The 20,416-nt window shown below is 45.3% G+C and overlaps 1 protein-coding gene across 3 annotated transcripts in view; it reads left to right on the top strand.

Moving 5' to 3' along the window:
• Positions 1–20,416, top strand: part of gtf2e1 (general transcription factor IIE, polypeptide 1, alpha) — a 79,346-nt gene that overhangs the window by 17,358 nt on the left and 41,572 nt on the right. For all 3 annotated transcript variants that reach the window (XM_038801942.1, XM_038801941.1, XM_038801943.1), the window contains one exon: positions 1,249–1,703. In XM_038801942.1, the coding sequence (XP_038657870.1) occupies positions 1,256–1,703 (448 nt within the window). In that variant the 5' untranslated portion in view covers positions 1,249–1,255. The remainder of the gene's footprint in view (positions 1–1,248; positions 1,704–20,416) is intronic.

Genomic DNA, 20,416 nt, shown 5'->3' with positions numbered 1-20,416 from the left:
TTGGGGAGTCAGGGGCTTATTCATGAAGACCCCGTCTTCTCAACCTTGCCTGCCACCTGAGGTGTGGTGATGTTCAGGTTAAATCACGACGATCAGTTCTCCCCTTCAAAGGGGAAAGCAGCCTATGGTCATGTGGGACTATGGTGATTTTACCTTGTTTTACCTAGTCTCTACAGAATCTTCAGCCTCTGACCTGCTCTTGTAGCCAAAACCTTTATATGGCTGCCCCAGGCAAGTTTCTGGTCAATGGTAACCCCCAGAATTATGATGGTTTTAAGGGAACGAGCATTATATAGTATGTTTAAAACCACGGTGCAGGTTCAAATTAAAAATGTTCATACTATATCTGTGAAGTCCTCGAAAATTAAAATTAATTCTAATTGTAAAGGTAGGTTATATAAAGACTGGAATATGAGAATCTGAAGCAAGATCAACCAACTATGTGTGCCCTGTGGATCGGAATAAGAAATAATCCAAATCTGCTATTCTTTGATATCTGAGATCATTTTATATTGGCTTCAGTAACAAATAAATAAATACAGCTTATACACTGTTCAATATTTATGAAAGTGGTCACTTGTGGGAGGCAATTAATGGGCTGCTGTGACACACTTTGAAGAGTGCCCAGCATGGGTTACGACCATTTAGGAGAGGACACGAGAAGCTAGTTGGGAGGGAGGTAAACAAGTTGTCGACCTCAATTATTGGTTAGCACATTGCATTTCTGGAATTTGGATTCAATCTAGTCCTGACTGATGGCATGGAAAATTTACTGTCTGTCAGTTGTGATGGTCTCAACTGAAACATGTTTAAGCCATCACAAGACAGATCTTTATAAATTTGGATCATCAGTTGGAAACCAAAAGAGTATTCAAAACTAGTTGTGGCATCTAATGGTTTTATAGGATAACTCATTTTCTTAGTTATTTGTTTCTATTATCAAAGGTGCATTCCCTTCACCATGGGGCCACACTTGGTCCTGTTGACAGCAAACATACTGACAGCTACAAAATAAAGTGCAATTTTAAAAAATTAGATTATCATTGTAGATGACTACTTCTGACAGCAGAAATGTAAACCAAGAGATTATCTTGCCTTAACAGTGTACTTAACAATCTGACAGTATAGCTTGGTTAAATTTATTGTCCATATACAATTTGCGTCAGAGTAATGGTGTCTGTGTTTGTATGTGTATTCCCGTCGTGTGAGTTTCTAATTTTGAATGAATTTTCTTTTATAAATCCAAAGGTCAAAGATGACTGATCCAGATGTTGTGACTGAAGTGCCTGCAGCTTTGAAACGTCTTGCCAAATATGTTGTAAGAGGATTTTATGGGTTGGAACATGCACTGGCCCTGGACATTCTTATTAGAAACCCCTGTGTCAAAGAGGAGGACATGTTGGAGCTACTGAAATTCGACCGCAAACAACTGCGAGCGGTTTTGAATACACTGAAAAATGACAAATTTATTAAAAGTAGAATGCGAGTTGAAACTGCTCCTGATGGAAAGACTACTAGACACAATTATTACTTCATAAACTACCGCCTTCTGGTGAACGTGGTGAAGTACAAACTAGACCACATGAGGCGAAGGATTGAAACCGATGAACGGGATTCCACCAACAGAGCCTCTTTTAAATGTCCCACCTGTTTCAACACATTCACAGACCTGGAAGCAAACCAACTATTTGACCCAATGACAGGTACCAAACGAGTTTTGTACTTAATTGTTCAGCATGCCGTCATTTCTTTTTACCCAAGTGGTTAAATGATCCAGATTTATCTGATTGATCAGTGCTAGCGAATATCTGACCCACACAGACAAGGAATGTTCCAACTTTTTATCCCATTATATGTTGAGTTAGCTGAACTCGGCCAAGGTGGTGGTCAGGGTACTACAATTGGCATGAATCTCTTGGGTTGCAGAGGAGACAATCAGCTGAGATTATTGGAACACCTGTTCGCAATATATGTCTATGGAGAGGATTAGGTTGGGCTCTAAAACTCTTTGAAAGGACATTGTCGCTATTCATGCATTAAGGATGGCCACTTGTGAAAGGTACTCAATAAATATCCCAAACCTTTGGAGAGGTGAAAAAATGAAATGAAAATCGCTTATTGTCACAAGTAGGCTTCAAATGAAAAGCCCCTAGTAGCCACATTCCGGCGCCTGTTCGGGGAGGCTGGTATGGGGAGGTGGAAGGGGGGAGGGAGCAATGGTGGGAAATGGAGGAAGAAAAGATTTTGTGAATGACTTAAATTTTGAAAATGAAGTTACTGGAATTGAAACTGCATTTGGACTTCAAATATTTCTATTCTTTTGGTGAGTTGTCAACCTTGATTCTATTTTATTTTAATACCATTTATGAACAGGAACAGGTTTTTGAGCCACTCAAGACCACCCCCACCACAAATCATAGCTGGTTGGCATCTCAAACGCCATTTACCTTTTCTCCATATTCCTTAATACCCATACATAACAAATATCTAACAGCCTGAAAAAGAAAGAACTTTAATTTTATTCCTGAATGTCCTAACTCTAGTTTGAATTATAAGTTCCTTTGTCTGGACTCTCCATCAGAGGAAGCAGTTTCTTTGTATATATGTTACTAAATTCCTCAATCGTTTTAAATTCTTAGATTGTATTACTTTTCAACCTTCTAAACTCAAAGGAATAAATACCACATTTATGCAATCTGCCCTCCTAATTTAACCCCTGAGGCCTTGGTATCATTCTGTGGAACCTACATTGCACCTTTTCCATAGACTGAGGTACAGCATCCAAAACTAAATGCAGTACCCCATGAAAGGGTCTGAGCAAGGATTGATACAAGGATTGATAAATTCCTCCCCATTGTATTCTTGTCTGCTTGGGGTGTAGTCCAACATTCCATTACCCTTTTTGATTGTTTTTTTGTACATGCCTGCTAGCTTTTAATAAAAATATAGGAATCTAATATTTTGTGTAGTTGGACTCTGTTTTGCTCCTATGCATTTTATTGATGAGTTAACAAAGAGGGTTGTTGAGGATAATACTGTTGATACGGTATAAATGTAGGTCCTGTGTCCCCTAACAGATAGTTCTTGACTTTAGGATTTTATAAAGGACAGAATTACACAGACATGCGAATTGGCACAACCACAAACTTGTAGTTTACTTAAAAAAAGACTTGTAACACCCTAATAGAGAGCTCTAAACTAGTGTAAAACTATGCAACACTTAATTGGTCAGTCTGATTTGAATCCTTCCACAATTTACCCTCTACTTCCACTTAAGCACAATGTCAACACGACTTATTAGAAAGCCTCTACTTAAAAAGCAACAGGTAAAACCCCAAGTTTCTGCCCCAGACCTTTCTGGAATTGGCTGTTGCCCTTAAGTTACTTCAAAACCTCAGCCCCAATACCCTTGGAATTTGGCTGCTAGCTTGCTGTCCCCCCCATGTGGTTGGCTCTTCAGGCGTGAACTTCAGGCCAGGGTGACTGTTCCAGATCCTTCGATCTTATCCTTTTTATGATGATTCTTATCAGAATATCATAAACACATTTCCTGAAACCATCCAGCTGTCAGTGCTTTGCACCTTCAATCTTTTTAGTATATTACAAGCTCTTATCCAGACAAACTCACTCAGTGCTGATGCTATTTCCATAACTAAAAACAATGGATTCCTTTGAGGAGATATGCATGTTGGAGTCTCTGCCTTCGTTAACTGCCATAAAGCAGTTGTGTGATGTCTATTGTCCGTTTGCTGTTAACAATAGCCTCCTCAGCTTCTTGACTGGGTTATCTGATGGCAGTTGTCTTGTGCCACTGTTGTGATAATATCCCCATTTCCGATCCTTTAATAGTAGCACTTCTGCAAATTGGAGTGTTTGAAGTTAATCCCTCTGTGCACTTTGTGTTGAGGTTTGATTTTTTATTTACAGTACTTGTGTGGGGGATTTTCTTATTTCATAAAGTCCAGACAGGGGATTCCAATCCTGCATAAATGAACTTTCAACAGGACAGCAATGCCAGGAGCACCTAAAAATGAATTGCCCGCGAGACGACAAAGGCAGCGAAATCCATCCGGCAGAAGCAAGTGACAACACCAACACCAGACCCATTTGTGTATTGCCCTCTGTAATTGTTCCTCCGACACCTAAATGTATATCTACCTCCCCAGTCCCCCCCCCACTCCACATACACACACATACAAACAGATGCCTACTTATGTGTTAAAAATAATATTGCCAATTGCACAGAGTTGCTCCTGTTGAGTTGGTGCATAATTCCCTGCCAGTTATTTATTTATATATTTTTTGGTATGTTTGTGTGTGCTCTTCTCTTCTATATATGTATATGTATCTTATTCTGTGTACATAACGGTAAATGTACTTTGTTCAAAAACCCAATAAAAAACATTTATAAAAAAAAAGAACAGCACTGGGAGGAGAGCCACCATACTGGCGAGGAGGGCAGTCAGGGAGGCTGCCGTGCACCTCTCAGGGGAGAGGGAGCGCCTGGCCAAAAGGGGGCGGGTTGGGGACAGGACAGAAGGGGGGAGAACACAAAGGGGGGGGACAGAGAGAAGGGGGATTGGGGGGGTTAGAGAAAGGGGGAACGGAGTCGGGGGTTACGTGAAGAACAGAAAGGGAACAAAAAGTCATGAAAGGCAAGGCCGCAAGACAGACACAGGCCTCGGTAGGTTTGGAGCAGGGCGAGGAATCAAGATAACGCCGCAAGCAGCCACTCAGGAAGGCCTCTGGGCAAAGGGAAACCCTGGAGTGCAGTTGTGCACCCAATGTGGCATACACATAGTTGGAGGCCGTGTTGGTTGCCCCCTGTGCAAAGGGAAACCCTGGGGCGCAGGCACCTGACCTCATGGTGAGAGTGGCGACCACAGCCATTTTGGACGGCCCCCGAACAAAGGGAAACCCCGGGTGCAGGGGCGCGTCCACCATATAAGTATGGTTGATCCCGCAGGACTCGGGGGTGGGGGGGGGGCAGAAACCCCTCCCACTAGGGCAGTTACCTGGAATGTAAGGGAACTTAATGGCCCGGTGAAAAGATCCAGGGCGAGATTCTCTGCAAATGCGGAGAATCGTAAAGGCTGCCGTGGGACAGGCCGTGACCCACGGCAGCCTTCACAGCCACTTCCGGGGCCGATTCTATCCCCCCCCCCTCCCCCCGGGCGGGGCTAGGAGTGTGGCCCCGTGCGTCATGGCGGCGCAGCCTTGATGACGGTCGTCAAGGCCGCACGTCAAGCGTCACGGCGGCTGACGCGGCCGATGACGTCAGCCGCGCATGTGCAGGTTGGACAACGCCAACCCGCGCATGCGCAGTTGGCGTCTTTCTCAGCCGCCCGGCAAGACGTGGCGGCTTGATCTTGCCAGGCGGCAGAGGGGAAAGAGTGCGTCTGTTTTGGACGCCGGCCCGACGATCGGTGGGCACCGATCGCGGGCCTGTCTCCTCCCGAGCACCGTCGTGGTGCTCCCGTGCCAATCGGGCCTCTAGATGCCCCAAACGGGCATCTGGCGCCCATTTCACGACTGCAGCGAGCAGGTGTGTTTGCTGCCGTGGTGAAACGGGCGCGAAGGGCCGGCCGCTCGGCCCATCAGCCTCGGTGAATCGCCGCTTGCCGTAAAAAACGGCGAGCGGCGATTCGTGGCGTGGGTCGGGTCTGGGGGAGGGAGAATAGCGGGAGGGCGTGAAAAATGTCGGGAGGCCCTTCCGCTATTCTCCCACCCGGTGTGGGGGGCGGAGAATCGCGCCCCCAGAGTCTTCACCCACGTGAGAAGCCTGAAGGCTGACATAGTAGGGAGAAGGACTGACTGCTGATAAGGAAGGGCTGGATGGGGCAGACGTAACATTCATGCTACGGGGCGAGGGCTAGGGGAGTAGCCATACGGGGCGAGATTTACAGAGACCAGGACGGTTACGGACCAGGGGGGCGGTTGAGCGGGTAGAGAGGGGAGGTGAGAAACCCCCAATCCGATTTATGTCTTGGAATATAAGGGGACTGGGAGATCCAGTGAAGAGCACAAGAGTCATCTCACATCTGAAGAGTTTGAAAGCCAACATGGTGCTGCTACAGGAGACTCATTTATAATAATCATCTTTATTAGTGTCACAAGTAGGCTTACATTCACACTGTAATTAAGTTACTGTGAAAAGCCCCTAGTCACCACACGCCAATGCCTATTCGGGTGCACAGAGGTAGAATTCAGAATGTCCAATCCACCTAACAAGCACATCTTTCGGAACTTGTGGGAGAAAACTCAGGCAGCACGGCAGCACAAGTGGTTAGTACTGTGGCTTCACAGCGCCAGGGTCCCAGGTTTGATTCCCCGCTGGGTCACTGTCTGTGCGTAGTCTGCACGTTCGCCCCGTGTCTGTGTGTGTTTCCTCCGGGTGCTCCGGTTTCCTCCCACAGTCCAAAGACGCGAGGGATATGTGGATTGGCAATGATAAATTGCCCTTAGTGTCCAAAAAGGTTAGGAGGGGTTATTGGGTTGCGGGGATAGGGTGGAAGTGAGGCCTTAAGTGGGTCGGTGCAGACTCGACCATCGCCCTTCCGAGGGGTATATTCGTCCCCTCGCCAGTATTTCCAATTCCTCACCTAATTTTTCTAACCTTTGGTCTCACCCACCGGGTGAGCCTGGCCCTTATTACATAATTCCATCAGCTAGCTTTCCCTACCACCCCCCCCCCCCCCACCCCCACCCAACCCCATAAATCCCCCAGACATTTACTCTTGAAACAACATTCCTTATCTTTACTCTTATTCCTGATTCATTCACATCTTGTCGGCTTGCCAAATCCTGTTTTAGCAGGTTCGACCTGCCGCAGCCACTCGCCCCACCACACTTTCGTTCATAGCCAGCCCCACTTTACTAGCGAGGGGGCTCCTGTCAAAGCCCTCTGCATTAATGCCTCAAACGTAAGGGAATTTATGTTGCACTTCTCCCCTACTTCCTTCTTCTTCCAAAATACTTTTTATTTATCTTTTTCCGCAGATATTATATATGTTTTTTCTTTTTTCCTTTTTCTCCCCTCTTAAACATATAAATTCTTTACCTCCAGTTCTTTCCTAAACATTTATAAACAATCTTAATATAATATAAATAGTTAAATATATTAACAATAAACATCAAAACCGTGTAAAATGGAGGTAATTATAACAGAACGTGACATCAAACGATGCAATTTAACAATAATGTCAAAGCCTCAATGCAAGATTTAATCCAGACCCAGGCCGTCTGCCCTTACGAACGCCTCTGCAGAATCAAAAAAAGGTTCTTGGAGATGCATGTTACTCATACATAACCTCACTGGACAGACCATTCCGAATCATGTACCCTTTTTATTGAGTGCCGCTTTCACCTTGTTGAAAGCCATACATTTTTTCGCTAACTCAGTTGTCACATCTTGATAGATACGAATGGCATTGTCTTCTCATCTTACCTCTCACATTTCAGCTTCGCCCATTGCAAGATTCGTTCCTTAGATTGATATCTGCTGAAGCAAACCATCACTGCACTTGGTGGTTGGTTTGCCTGTGATTTCGGATGAAGTGATCGGTGAGCCCTGTATCACTCGAAAGGGGTAACCTCTTCTTCATCACCCAATAGCTTCACAAACATTCTATCAAAGCATTCTGTTGCCTTCTATCCCCTCCCGTAGTCCCCTAATCTGAAGATTATTTTGTCTTGACTGGTTCTCCAAATCTTCCATCTTTGTCTTCATGTTGTTGTTGATGACCCACTCCCTCCACCACCGATGCAGAGTGGCAGCAGTATGTACCATCTACAAGATTACACTGCAGCAATTCACCAAGGCTCCTTTGGCAACACCTTTCAAACCCACAACTTCTATCACCTAGAAGAACAAAGGCAGTAGAGGCATGGGAACACAATCACTTGCAAGTTCCCCTCCAAGCCAAACACCTTCGTGACTTGGAACTATATCGCCGTTCCTTCACTGTTGTTCAGTCAAAATCCTGGAGCACTCTTCCTAACAGCACTGTGGGTGTACCTGCATCACATGGACTGTGGCAAGAATGCAGCTCGTCGCAACCATCCCAAGGGCCATTCGGGATGTATAGTAAATAGTGGCCATCCAGCAATGCCCACGTCCCATGAACAAATTTTTAAAAATAACCCCCCTCCCTCCGCTGTCCCAGTTTGGGAATCGGACCTAACTGATCCAGTGACCCAAACTGATCTGTTTGAAACTTTTTTGCACTGTCTACTTAACCTGGCCCTTTTAATATCCAGGCCACAGTATTTCAACTCGCCTCTTTCCCGGAAGCATAACAAGGGAGTTCCAAAATTTAATGATACCAATGAAGTTCCTCAGCTTTGTCTCAAGTTTCTTTTTCAATTTCCCATCACCCATTTTGATAACATTTCAATGAAGAATGTTTACAATTCTGAATATTTCCCAGTCCATTTAGTTGAATCAGCTGATTTTGGGCCAGCTGGAGTTTTTCAAAATGGGGGTGGGGAGGGTCACGGAGTGATTGGCTGTGTCATTCTCATGATGGTCCCGATTGCGGGAGAAGCGCCCAACGGCCGCTACTGGCTTTTAAATTGAGAATGGTAGCTGCCGCCGCCTTTTAAATGAAAAGCAATAAAGCTGTGTGCAGTCTTCCAGTCAGAAGCAACAGCAGGTCAACATCCTGCACATACATCTAACGTCAAACCTCCTGTATGTGCTTTTGGTGCCAAATAATGGAGAATGCTGCTTCCATTTTCTGGCTGCTGGCAAGCAAGGCAAGAGGACTGTGACGATTTAGGTGTAAGAGATGGGCAGTGACACAAATAGTGTACCTACTTGACAGGATCTGACAACAGAATCTGTTGGAGAGAGCTGCTAAGGAGAGTCGAGGGCAGAGCAGTGCTAGTGTCAGCTCTGTACAGAGCTACAGAGCCTCTGGTTAACAGTCTACAAATATTGAACTTGACTCCAGTATAAAGATGATTTCTTGAGCTATGGTTTTATCAGTTGTGCTAGTGCAAATAAAGATACAAATCCCATTTGTCTTGTATGGAAAGAAATACTAGCAAATGAGAGAAGTTTAAGATTTTGAAAGAGAAGTGGTGTATGAAAAATTTCTTTTGAGATTGAGATCACAGTCAGTTGTTAACTTGGAGCTGAGTCCAAATAAAAAGACAATGCTTCTGTACCTGACCTGTGATACCACATTAAAAACACGCCAAAGGCACACGAGGCTGTCAGCATTTTGGAGTAGCATCTTCCAGGGGTATATGTTGATAAGGAAAACAAGCATTTTGTTGCCATTGCCTGTCAGGATGATCTACATGTGCGAGGTTGGATTTTCCATTTTCACAGTAATGAAGACGGCACAAAGGAACTGGCTGAAATTTGCACCTGATATGCGCATTGCCCTCTCCTTCTTTGAACCTTATTTGAGTTAAACTGTGAGGACCAAGCAGGTTCCCCTTTCGCATTAAAGGTAAGCGAACGCGGTGTGTGTTGCGAAGGTCGTCGGCATGGTTCCTGAAGGTCAGCCAGTTGGCAAAATTGGGTCCCAGGGAAAAACGTTGAAAAACACTGACTTTCAACGCAGCATGGTAGCACAAGTGGATAGCACTGTGGCTTCACAGCACCAGGGTCCCAGGTTTGATTCCCTGCTGGGTCACTGTCTGTGCGGAGTCTGCACGTTCTCCCCGTGTCTACGTGGGTTTCCTCTGGGTGCTCCGGTTTCCTCCCACAGTCCAAAGACGTGCAGGTTAGGTGGATTGGCCATGATAAATTGCCCTTTGTGACCAAAAGGATTGGGAGGGTTTATTGGGTTACGGGGATTGGGTGGAAGTGAGGGCTTAAGTGGGTCGGTGCAGGCTCAATGAGTCGAATGGCCGCCTCCTGCATTCTATGTTCTATGTTACTGCAATGTGTTGAAGAGGCAAGTCACTATTTTCTGAAGCTACTGTCAGCACAGTCAGAAATGCTGATTTGAGGGCAGCACGGTGGCCTAGTGGTTAGCACAACCGCCTCACGGCGCTGAGGTCCCAGGTTCGATCCCGGCTCTGGGTTACTGTCCGTGTGGAGTTTGCACGTTCTCCCCGTGTCTGCGTGGGTTTCGCCCCCACAACCCAAAAATGTGCAGAGTAGGTGTATTGGCCACGCTAAATTGCCCCTTAATTGGAAAAAATAATTGGCTAATCTAAATTTAAAAAAAAAAGAAGTGCTGATTTGGGAGACACTTGAGTGAAGAGGGTTTGGGGAAAAAGAAATGATCCATCTACACTGAGCACAAACTGATAGCAACTATGACTAATATGTCATGTTCCAGCATTTTTAGATATTGATTTCTTGAATGCCTCGATTGAGCTTTCCTCCACTATATTCTCAGGCCGTGCATTCCTGATCCTGAACACTCGCTGCATGAAAAATGTTTTCTTCACGTCGCCATTGCTGCTGTACAGTACTAAATGGTTCCAAGTCTATGCTTTTCACAGTTAATGTGTTCAACAATCTACTGAAAAACAAGGAAACTAGGTTAGATTTAAGTCTTGGCTATATTTTACTGATATAAATTTTTTACTCCACATGGTAGTAAGAAAATTAATTCTCTTTGGAGTAACCAACTACACCCTCATTTTGCCACAACAATACAAGTACAATTTTCAGTCCTTTCTGTCCTACTCCAACAGTTGCACAAAACCCTCAAGTACACCATTCATAATAGGCAATGACACGAAACACACCTTTTGTGAGCCTGAAATGTTTGGCGTTATGTATAAATCACATGTACTTCAAAATGTGATTGGAATTTATAAGTTCAATTCATTGTACAAAGCACTTGAGTTAATCAACACTTGCTTATATATGCAAAGAGCAATAAAGTTCCACGAATCAGAGTACGGATCATTGCAAAATGCACATGTTTTTTTACAGAATTAACAATATTATTCAGTAACCAGTATTGAACATTTACTAGCTGGTAACCAAGGATTAATATCTGGTGTACAACACCCTCTAATTGATGGTAATTTGAACTCACTTTGTCAAAACAGATTATAAAGAAAGAACAAGCTTATATTTAAATAACACTTTTAATATGCTCAGGACGTCTCAAAGCACTGAAACAGTTTGAAGAGTAGGCATTGTTTTGTAGGCAAATCCAGCAGCCAATCTGTGTGTAACAAGGTCCCACAAACAACAATGAGATAATTAATTAGTTTATCTGCTTTGCTGATAATTGAGGGATAAATATTGTTGGAGCTCTATGAAGTTAATGCTATGGAGCCTTTTGCATCTCTGTGAATGTGCAAATGTAGTTGATTTACTACATTATCATTACCACCATATTTATGTAAAACTGTGTAACACAATCCTTTTGAAGATGATAGAATTTTAGTTGTTCACCTAATTTAAAATAATAAATAGTACATCCTAACTCTGTCCCATTTAAATTGGAAAACAGTATATCCTAGCCCTGTCTCAGGTATAGTGTAGCCCTGTCTCATTTCTAGCCCAGCCCTGTCTCAGGTATAGTGTAGTCCTGTCTCATGTATAGCCCAACTGTGTCTCATTTCTAGCCCAGCCCTGTCTCAGGTATAGTGTAGTCCTGTCTCATGTCTAGCCCAGCTGTGTCTCATTTCTAGCCCAACCCTGTCTCAGGTATAGTGTAGTCCTGTCTCATGTATAGCCCAGCCCTGTCTCATTTCTAGCCCAGCCCTGTCTCGTGTCTTGCCCAGCACTGTCTCATTTCTAGCCCAGCCCTGTCTCAGGTATAGTGTAGCCCTGTCTCATGTATAGCCCAGCCCTGTCTCGTCCAGCCGTGTCTCATATATAGCCCAGCCCAGTCTCATGTATAGCCCAGCCCTATCTCATGTATAGCCCAGCCCTGTCTCGTGTATAGCCCAGCCCTGTCTCGTGTATAGCCCAGCCCTGTCTCGTGTATAGCCCAGCCCTGTCTCGTGTATAGCCCAGCCCTGTCTCGTGTATAGCCCAGCCCTGTCTCGTGTATAGCCCAGCCCTGTCTCGTGTATAGCCCAGCCCTGTCTCGTGTATAGCCCAGCTCTGTCTCGTGTATAGCCCAGCCCTGTCTCGTGTATAGCCCAGCCCTGTCTCGTGTATAGCCCAGCCCTGTCTCATGTATAGCACAGCCCTGTCTCGTGTCTTGTGTCTTGCCCAGCCCTGTCTCGTGTATAGCCCAGCCCTGTCTCGTGTATAGCCCAGCCCTGTCTCGTGTATAGCCCAGCCCTGTCTCGTGTATAGCCCAGCCCTGTCTCGTGTATAGCCCAGCCCTGTCTCGTGTATAGCCCAGCCCTGTCTCGTGTCTTGCCCAGCCCTGTCTCGTGTCTTGCCCAGCCCTGTCTCGTGTCTTGCCCAGCCCTGTCTCGTGTCTTGCCCAGCCCTGTCTCGTGTCTTGCCCAGCCCTGTCTCGTGTCTTGCCCAGCCCTGTCTCGTGTCTTGCCCAGCCCTGTCTCGTGTGTAGCCCAGCCCCATCTCATGTATAGCCCAGCCCCGCCTCATGTATAGCCCAGCCCCGTCTCATGTATAGCCCAGCCCCGCCTCATGTATAGCCCAGCCCTGTCTCATGTATAGCCTCGCCCTGTCTTATGCACACAGCAGGATATGCTTGAAAACATTTCAAATTAATTCCCATTTTTTGTTAAATCACATCAAACTTTTGCAGGCCAGAAATGTTTGATACCTTTTTAATGTCTTTCTTTATTAATTTGTTTGTGCTCCATTCTCAGTACATTAATACTGTGGCTACCAGGGCAGGTCAAAGGCTAGGAATCCTACGGCGAGTAATGCACCTTCTGACACCCCCCCCCCCCCCCCCCCCCCCCCCCAAAAAAAGCCTCTCCACCATTTACAAGGCACAAGTCAGGAGTGTAATGGTACATTGTCAGGAGCCTTTGAGCTGTAATACTCTCCACTTGCCTGGATGAGTGTAACTCCAACAACACTCAAAAAACTTGACACCATCCAGGACAAAGCAGCCCGCTTGATTGCTCCTCCTTCCACAAACATTCAAACACTCCACCACCGACGAACAGTGGCAGCCTTGTACACCATCAACAAGATTCCCTGCAGTAACTCGCCAAGGTTCCTTAGGCAGCATCTTCCAAACCCACTATCATCTAGAAGGTCAAGAACAGCAATACTCCGGGAACTCCGCCACCTGGAGGATCCCCTCCAAGTCACCCACCACCCTGACTTGGAAATAAATCGCCATTCCTTCACTGTCGTTGGGGCAAAATCCTGGAATTCCATCCCTGACAGCACTGTGGGCTACCTACACCTCAGGGACTGCGGCTGTTCAAGAGGCAACTTACTACCACCTTCTGCAGGGCAACTAGGGATGGGGAATAAATGCTGGACTAACCAACGGCCATATTCCATAAAAAATGTTTTTAAAAATTACAATTTTAGAAATGAATGCATAATTTAGAGTTGAATGATATCTATGCGCCAGGTTTGTGATATATCAGATAGTAATTGTCATCTCCGACACACATTAAATACAAACTATAAGCAAGAAACTTTCATAACCACAGGGCATATGAACATAGGAATTAGGAGCAGAAGTAGGCAAATCAACCCTTCGAGCCTGCCCCGCCATTTAATCAGATCATGGCTGATCTCTTCCTGGTCTCAGATTGACCTCCCTACCTGTCACCCGCATCCCGTTAACCCGTTTTTAAAAATCAGAACTATGTCAATCTCCTTCTTGAAACCATTTAATGATTCAAACTCCATCACACTAGCCTTTGACCTGCTCTGGTAGCCATAGTATTAAAATGGCTAGTCCAGTTCATTTTCTGATCAATGGTAACCCCCAGGATGTTGATTGGGGGATTCAGCGATGCTAATAAGTGACCATTTGTTAAATGCTGAGAGTGGGTCCTTTTGGCTTTTTGCTGTTCTTATGGGTGACATGGTAGCACAGTGGTTGGCACTGTTTCTTCACAGCGCCAGGGTCCCAGGATCGATTCCCGGCTTGGGGCATTGTCTGTGCAGAGTCTACTTGGGTTTCCTCCGGGTGCTCCAGTTTCCTCCCACAAGTCACGAAAATTACCTGTTAGGTAATTTGCACATTCTGAATTCTTCCTCTGTGTACCCAAACAGGCGCCGGAATGTGGCGACTAGGAGCTTTTCACAGTAACTTAATTGTAGTCTAAGCCTACTTGTGACAAGAAAGATTATTATTATTACAAAGGATCCTTCTTACAGTGATGCAGCCCAGAGGTGGAACGCAGTTTGGGTATTACAAGTGTAAAATAACTTGCACTATTTCCTGTTCCAGGACCCACAGATTTCAACACCATCATGCTCTACTTTTTTTTATCCAGTGTGAGATTTTGCTTTTCACTGAGTAATTTTGATTTTCCACCCATTTCCCCCAAGACCTTTCTTCTTTCTGCAGAAGGCCTATTGTCCAGGAATATTGTTGTTACATTGAATAGTCAATAGAGGGCAAGACAGCACCAGTGGTTAGAAAGAAAAGCAGAATCCATTAACAGAATCAACATTAATATAATAACATTGCTGTGTTGTATTATACAACTACTCAGCTAAATGTATTAAATTTAACTCCGTCAACCAGCCATCTATGTTCTTGGCATTTAACTCGTACTTGAAAAGGAAAAATTTGCAGGTCTATGAGCAAAGAGCAGGGGAATGGGACTAATTGGGAAGCTCTTTCATAGACGCTACAGACACGATTGGACGTATTATTTTCTTTTGTGCTGTATAATTTTATGCATAAACAGACCTTCTGTGGGGGTGGTCACATTGAGTCAGAGGTTTATAAGAACAGGGATGTTATGCTTAGTAGTATTATCATGGACACTCATTTATCAGCATGGAGGCGGCACTTAAGGGGGCGTGGGTCTGGCAGTACTGACATAAGGAACCCAATACCATGCAATACATTTTGGACAAAATACTTTGTTTTTGTCAACGTATTATATCATTACAAATTGTTGTACAAAACATCTATATTTCAGTATTTCTGCTTAAGCTAATTAGTAAGGTAATTCATGCATTTATCATGATTAACTGTAATATGTAATCAAAGCAATGAGGTAATTACCAGTACTTAATCTCTTTATTATGATAAATAAAACAAACCTATGTGTATGACAGAACACTTGAGCTACCTGGGCTACTTTAAAAAAAGGAAGATTGTGGCAAAGGCTGCAGGAATGTTTTTAAAAAAAAATTTGTGGAAATCCTGTGGACTATTGTGGTTGTGGATTGGCACTCTCTGTTAAACCTGAACGATGAATTGTTTTTTAATCCCCTTTTGCACGTCGTGGAGCTACACTTCTTGCTCCCTGCTCATGCTGGTAATCTTCTCTTCCCCAGTTCACTCTGACACCTATTTCCTCACTTCCAGTTCATGGTGTCATCTTCTCCTCCTGTCCACAGTGACACTCATTAACCTGGAAGCATTTTTCCTGTATAATGGACTATTACTTCTTGTACAAAGAACAGACGTAGCAGCATATTTCATAATTTCTTGAGTTCAGGGTAGCAGTTTTGGTACTTTTAAATCATTTTTGTACTTCGCCAGTGTCTCTATAATCTTTGCCACCATACCCACTGTAGTTGTGAGAGCAAGCTCGAGCAAATAAGCAACCAAAAACTACATTCCTCACTTGATATTATAAGGAAGCTCACTGTCTCATTTAATCTACTTGGCCGTGCTATTTTCCAGCAGGAAAAGTGAGGCCAAAACTGTTTTGCGAAAAAGGCAACTGCTTGTGGGCCAGGAGTGACAGGAGTACCTCCTCTCAGCCCATAATACTTGCCTTCCCTGCCCACAGTGGGTCTCTAAAACCCCCAAATCTCAAGCAATTGGATCCTCTGGAATTGGTCATCGGAACACTCACCCTGGGATCAGTGACCTGAATCCCATACTCATCTCTTAGAGTATTCTGTTAATCAGATGAGCTTCCGGGCAGGTCACCTGCAAGATCAAGAATACTCTTGCTGTGGAGTTCCTTGCTCTCAGAACCCACCCCAGTTAATATCGTGTTCATTATATTTTACAAAGATGGAACCAAGGACAATTGGCAGTTACCTCACTAGATAGTGAGGGCCTCATGGTAGCATGGTGGCTAGCATCAATGCTTCACAGCTCCAGGGTCCCAGGTTCGATTCCCGGCTGGGTCACTGTCTGTGTGGAGTCTGCACGTCCTCCCCGTGTGTGCGTGGGTTTCCTCCGGGTGCTCCGGTTTCCTCCCACAGTCCAAAGATGTGCGGGTTAGGTGGATTGGCCATGCTAAATTGCCCGTAGTGTAAGGTTAATGGGGGGATTGTTGGGTTACGGGTATACGGGTTACGTGGGTTTAAGCAGGGTGATCATTGCTCGGCACAACATCGAGGGCCGAAGGGCCTGTTCTGTGCTGTACTGTTCTATGTTCTATGTTCTATAGTTTTGCTTCATGTTAGAATTGGGGGGGGGGGGGGGGTATCACTTAATAATGTTTTCATGAAGGAGCTGTAAAATATTTTTAATAGGCCAGGAACCAATAGAAAGGCTAGATCTCATTCTAGTTGTGACATAACTATATTGAGGGCAAAGCGTCATGCGTTTCTCTTAATGGGGGTATTTGCAATTACATATTTTGCTGAGTAATCCTATATTTATCTGACAGCCAAAATAGCAGAAATCTGGCCATTGGTATATGATGGACTGACATTATTATAGAATTTGCTTTTTTGTATATAAAGCATTTAAAGTAATTTCTGTGAAACATAAATGCAAGTTTTTCTTCCTTTGCTATGTTTCACTTAGCCCCCTGCTGTGATTTTCTTGAAAATTAAGCAATGTCCCAGAGCTGGACTTGTGCACAGGATTGCAGACATGAGAGGATCCCTTACGCTGCCAAGCTCTGACAATAAGTCCCCTAATAGTTTCCCCCCTCCTTATTTGGATGATGACCATCTGTATCTTTCTTTGAATTAAATTTCAAAAGAATAAGGAAGATGAAAACACAGTAGGTAATCTTAACATTTTGATATAATTAGCTGCTACTTAGCACATTTTAACTAAACAGGAATTAGCTTAAAACACTGCAAGCTTACACTCCTGCATGGCAAATTTAAAAGTCATATCCATCTGGCACCAACTGCTGCATGAGTTGGGCGAATCCAAATAAGGTGGCACAGGGCAGGATCAGTAGGATTAGCTCTGACTGGTTCCATTGAAGCATGTGTACCTTACTGAGAACGTGATTTTTATATTTAATCAGATTTCAAGAGATGGACGATAACTGCATTTTAAATTATTCTTTAAAGATGATATGGAGATGCCGGCGTTGGACTGGGGTGAGCACAGTAAGAAGTCTTACAACACCAGGTTAAAGTCCAACAGGTTTGTTTCAAACACTAGCTTTCGGAGCGCAGCTCCTTCCTCAGGTGAATGGAGAGGTATATATATCTCTCCATTCACCTGAGGAAGGAGCTGCGCTCCGAAAGGTCGTGTTTGAAACAAACCTGTTGGACTTTAACCTGGTGTTGTAAGACTTCTTACTGTTCTTTAAAGATGTTCTTTACCATTTCTTTGGTCTCCTTTCCTACTGTTACAATCTCTGTAGAGAACTTAAACTTTTAAAAACAGATTAATTTCCCAGTGATCGGCCCAAGGATCTCACAACAAGATTTCATATAACTTTTACTGAAACAAACAGACTAAACTGACGTCTCTAAATGTTACTTAGTAGGCAACCAAAGACAGTAAACTACAGAAAAGGTGCTCTCATTACTAACTTGGCACAACCAAAAGCCCCAAGCGACACTTCTACATTACAATCAGCAGAAATAGAGCCTTATAAACATCTCGGGCTGCTCCTGGTTTCGACAGATCTGTTCTCCCTACCCCAGTAGAACAAAGAACAAAGAAAATTACAGCACAGGAACAGGCCCTTCGGCCCTCCCAGCCTGCGCCGATCCAGATCCTTTATCTAAACCTGTCTCCTATTTTCCACGGTCTACTTCCCTCTGTTGCCGCCCGTTCATATACCTGTCTAGATGCCTCTTAAATCATGCTATCGTGCCCGCCTCTACCACCTCTGCTGGTAAAGCGTTCCAGGCACCCACCACCCTCTGTGTAAAAAACTTTCCACGCACATCTCCCTTAAACTTTCCCCCTCTCACCTTGAAATCGTGACCCCTTGTAACTGACACCCCCACTCTTGGAAAAAGCTTGTTGCTATCTACCCTGTCCATACCTCTCATAATTTTGTATACCTCAATCAGGTCCCTCCTCAACCTCCGTCTTTCCAACGAAAACAATCCTAATCTACTCAACCTTTCTTCATAGCTAGCACCCTCCATACCAGGCAACATCCTGGTGAACCTCCTCTGCACCCTCTCCAAAGCATCCACATTCTTCTGGTAATGTGGTGACCAGAACTGCACGCAGTATTCCAAATGTGGCCTAACCAAAGTCCTATACAACTGTGATGTGGAGATGCCGGCGTTGGACTGGGGTGAGCACAGTAAGAAGTCTTACAACACCAGGTTAAAGTCCAACAGGTTTGTTTCAAACACGAGCTTTCGGAGCACGGCTCCTTCTTCAGGTCCTGAAGAAGGAGCCGTGCTCCGAAAGCTCGTGTTTGAAACAAACCTGTTGGACTTTAACCTGGTGTTGTAAGACTTCTTACTATACAACTGTAACATGACCTGCCTACTCTTGTACACAATACCCCGTCCGATGAAGGCAAGCATGCTGTATGCCTTCTTTTTTTAAAAAAATGTTTTTATTGAGTATTCATATTTTATATCCAACAAATTACAAATTATTAGAGAAAAAAAAAACACCCAAAAATTAACATGTATATTTACAGGTAAGCATCTTCATAATAACTATGGCCGCCCCCTTTAGCCGGCATACATATTTTACATTCCCCAATATGGCCGAGGCACATGTTTATAGGCATTTATTTACAGTTTGGTTTTGGGCCTTAGCTTGCCATCAAACCCCCATAACGAACCCGTAGCCACCCCCCCCCCGGCTACCTTCCCCCGATTCCCGTCCATTTTCCCCTGATTCTTGGCCACCCGACTATTCTTCCTCTTGTTCGTTGGCCACAAACAGGTCCCGGAACAATTGCATGAAAGGCTCCCACGTTCTGTGGAAGCCGTCGTCTGACCCTCGGATGGCGAATTTGATTTTTTCCATTTGGAGAGATTCCGAGAGGTCGGACAGCCAGTCTGCAGCTCTGGGCGGTGCTGCTGACCGCCAGCCAAACAAGGTTCTACGGCGGGCGATCAGGGAGGCAAAGGCAAGGGCGTCCACCCTCCTCCCCAGGAATAGATCTGGCTGGTCTGAAACCCCGAAGACCGCCACTATCGGGCATGGCTCCACCCTCACCCCCACCACTTTGGACATAGCCTCGAAGAAGGCTGTCTAGTACTCCACAAGTCTGGGGCAAGACCAGAACACGTGGGCATGGTTGGCCGGGCCTCTTTGGCACCGTTCACATCTGTCCTCCACCTCGGGGAAGAACCTACTCATACGGTTTCTTGTTAAGTGGGCTCTATGTACCACTTTTAGTTGCGTCAGGCTGAGCCTTGCGCACGTGGAGGTGGTGTTGACCCTGTGCAGTGCTTCGCTCCAGAGTCCACACCCTATCTAAATCCCCAGGTCGTCCTCCCATTTCATTCTTGTTGCGTCCAGTACGGTGTCGTCCCTTTCTACCAGTCGGTCATACATGTCGCTAAAGTTCCCTTTCTCTAGGATACTTGCGTCCAGTAGGTCTTCCAGTAGTGTCTGTCGTGGCGGTTGAGGGTACGTCCTTGTCTCCTTTCGTAAGAAGTTTTTGAGCTGCAGGTACCGTAGCTCATTCCCCCCCGGCTAGCCGAAATTTCTCTGTCAGTTCGTCCTGTGTTGCGATCCTGTCGTCCGTGTATAGGTCCCTGACTGTCAGTGTCCCCCCGTCCTGCCTCCACCTTTTGAAGGTGGCGTCAGTCAGTGCTGGTGTGAACCTATGGTTGTTGCAGATGGGAGCCTTGTCCGACATTTTGGTCAGGCCAAATTGCTGCCGCAGTTGGTTCCAGGATTAGAGGGTGGCTGTCACCACTGGGCTGCTGGAGTGTTTTTTGGGTGGGGATGGGAGTGCTGCCGTGGCGAGGGCCTGGAGGGAGGTCCTCATGCAGGAGGCCTCCTCCGCACGCACCCACTCGGCTTCTGGCTCCTGGATCCATCCCCTTACTCGCTCGGCTGTTGCCGCCCAGTGGTAGAATTGTAGATTCGGGAGGGCTAGCCCCCCCCCCCTGGATTTTGTTTTTTGTCGGACCTTCTTTCCCCCCCCCCCCCCCCCCCCCCCCTCCATACGAACGGCATGATAAGTTTGTCCAGCACTTTGAAAAAGGCCTTAGGGATGTAGATCGGAATGGATCTAAACAGGAAGAGGAACCTGGGCAGTATGTTCATTT

Source organism: Scyliorhinus canicula, chromosome 7 (assembly GCF_902713615.1).
Source record: "Scyliorhinus canicula chromosome 7, sScyCan1.1, whole genome shotgun sequence".
In the NCBI taxonomy this organism is placed as follows: domain Eukaryota; kingdom Metazoa; phylum Chordata; class Chondrichthyes; order Carcharhiniformes; family Scyliorhinidae; genus Scyliorhinus; species Scyliorhinus canicula.
The sequence above is the reverse complement of the archived record's forward strand: the minus strand, read 5'-3'. Positions and strand labels throughout refer to the sequence as shown.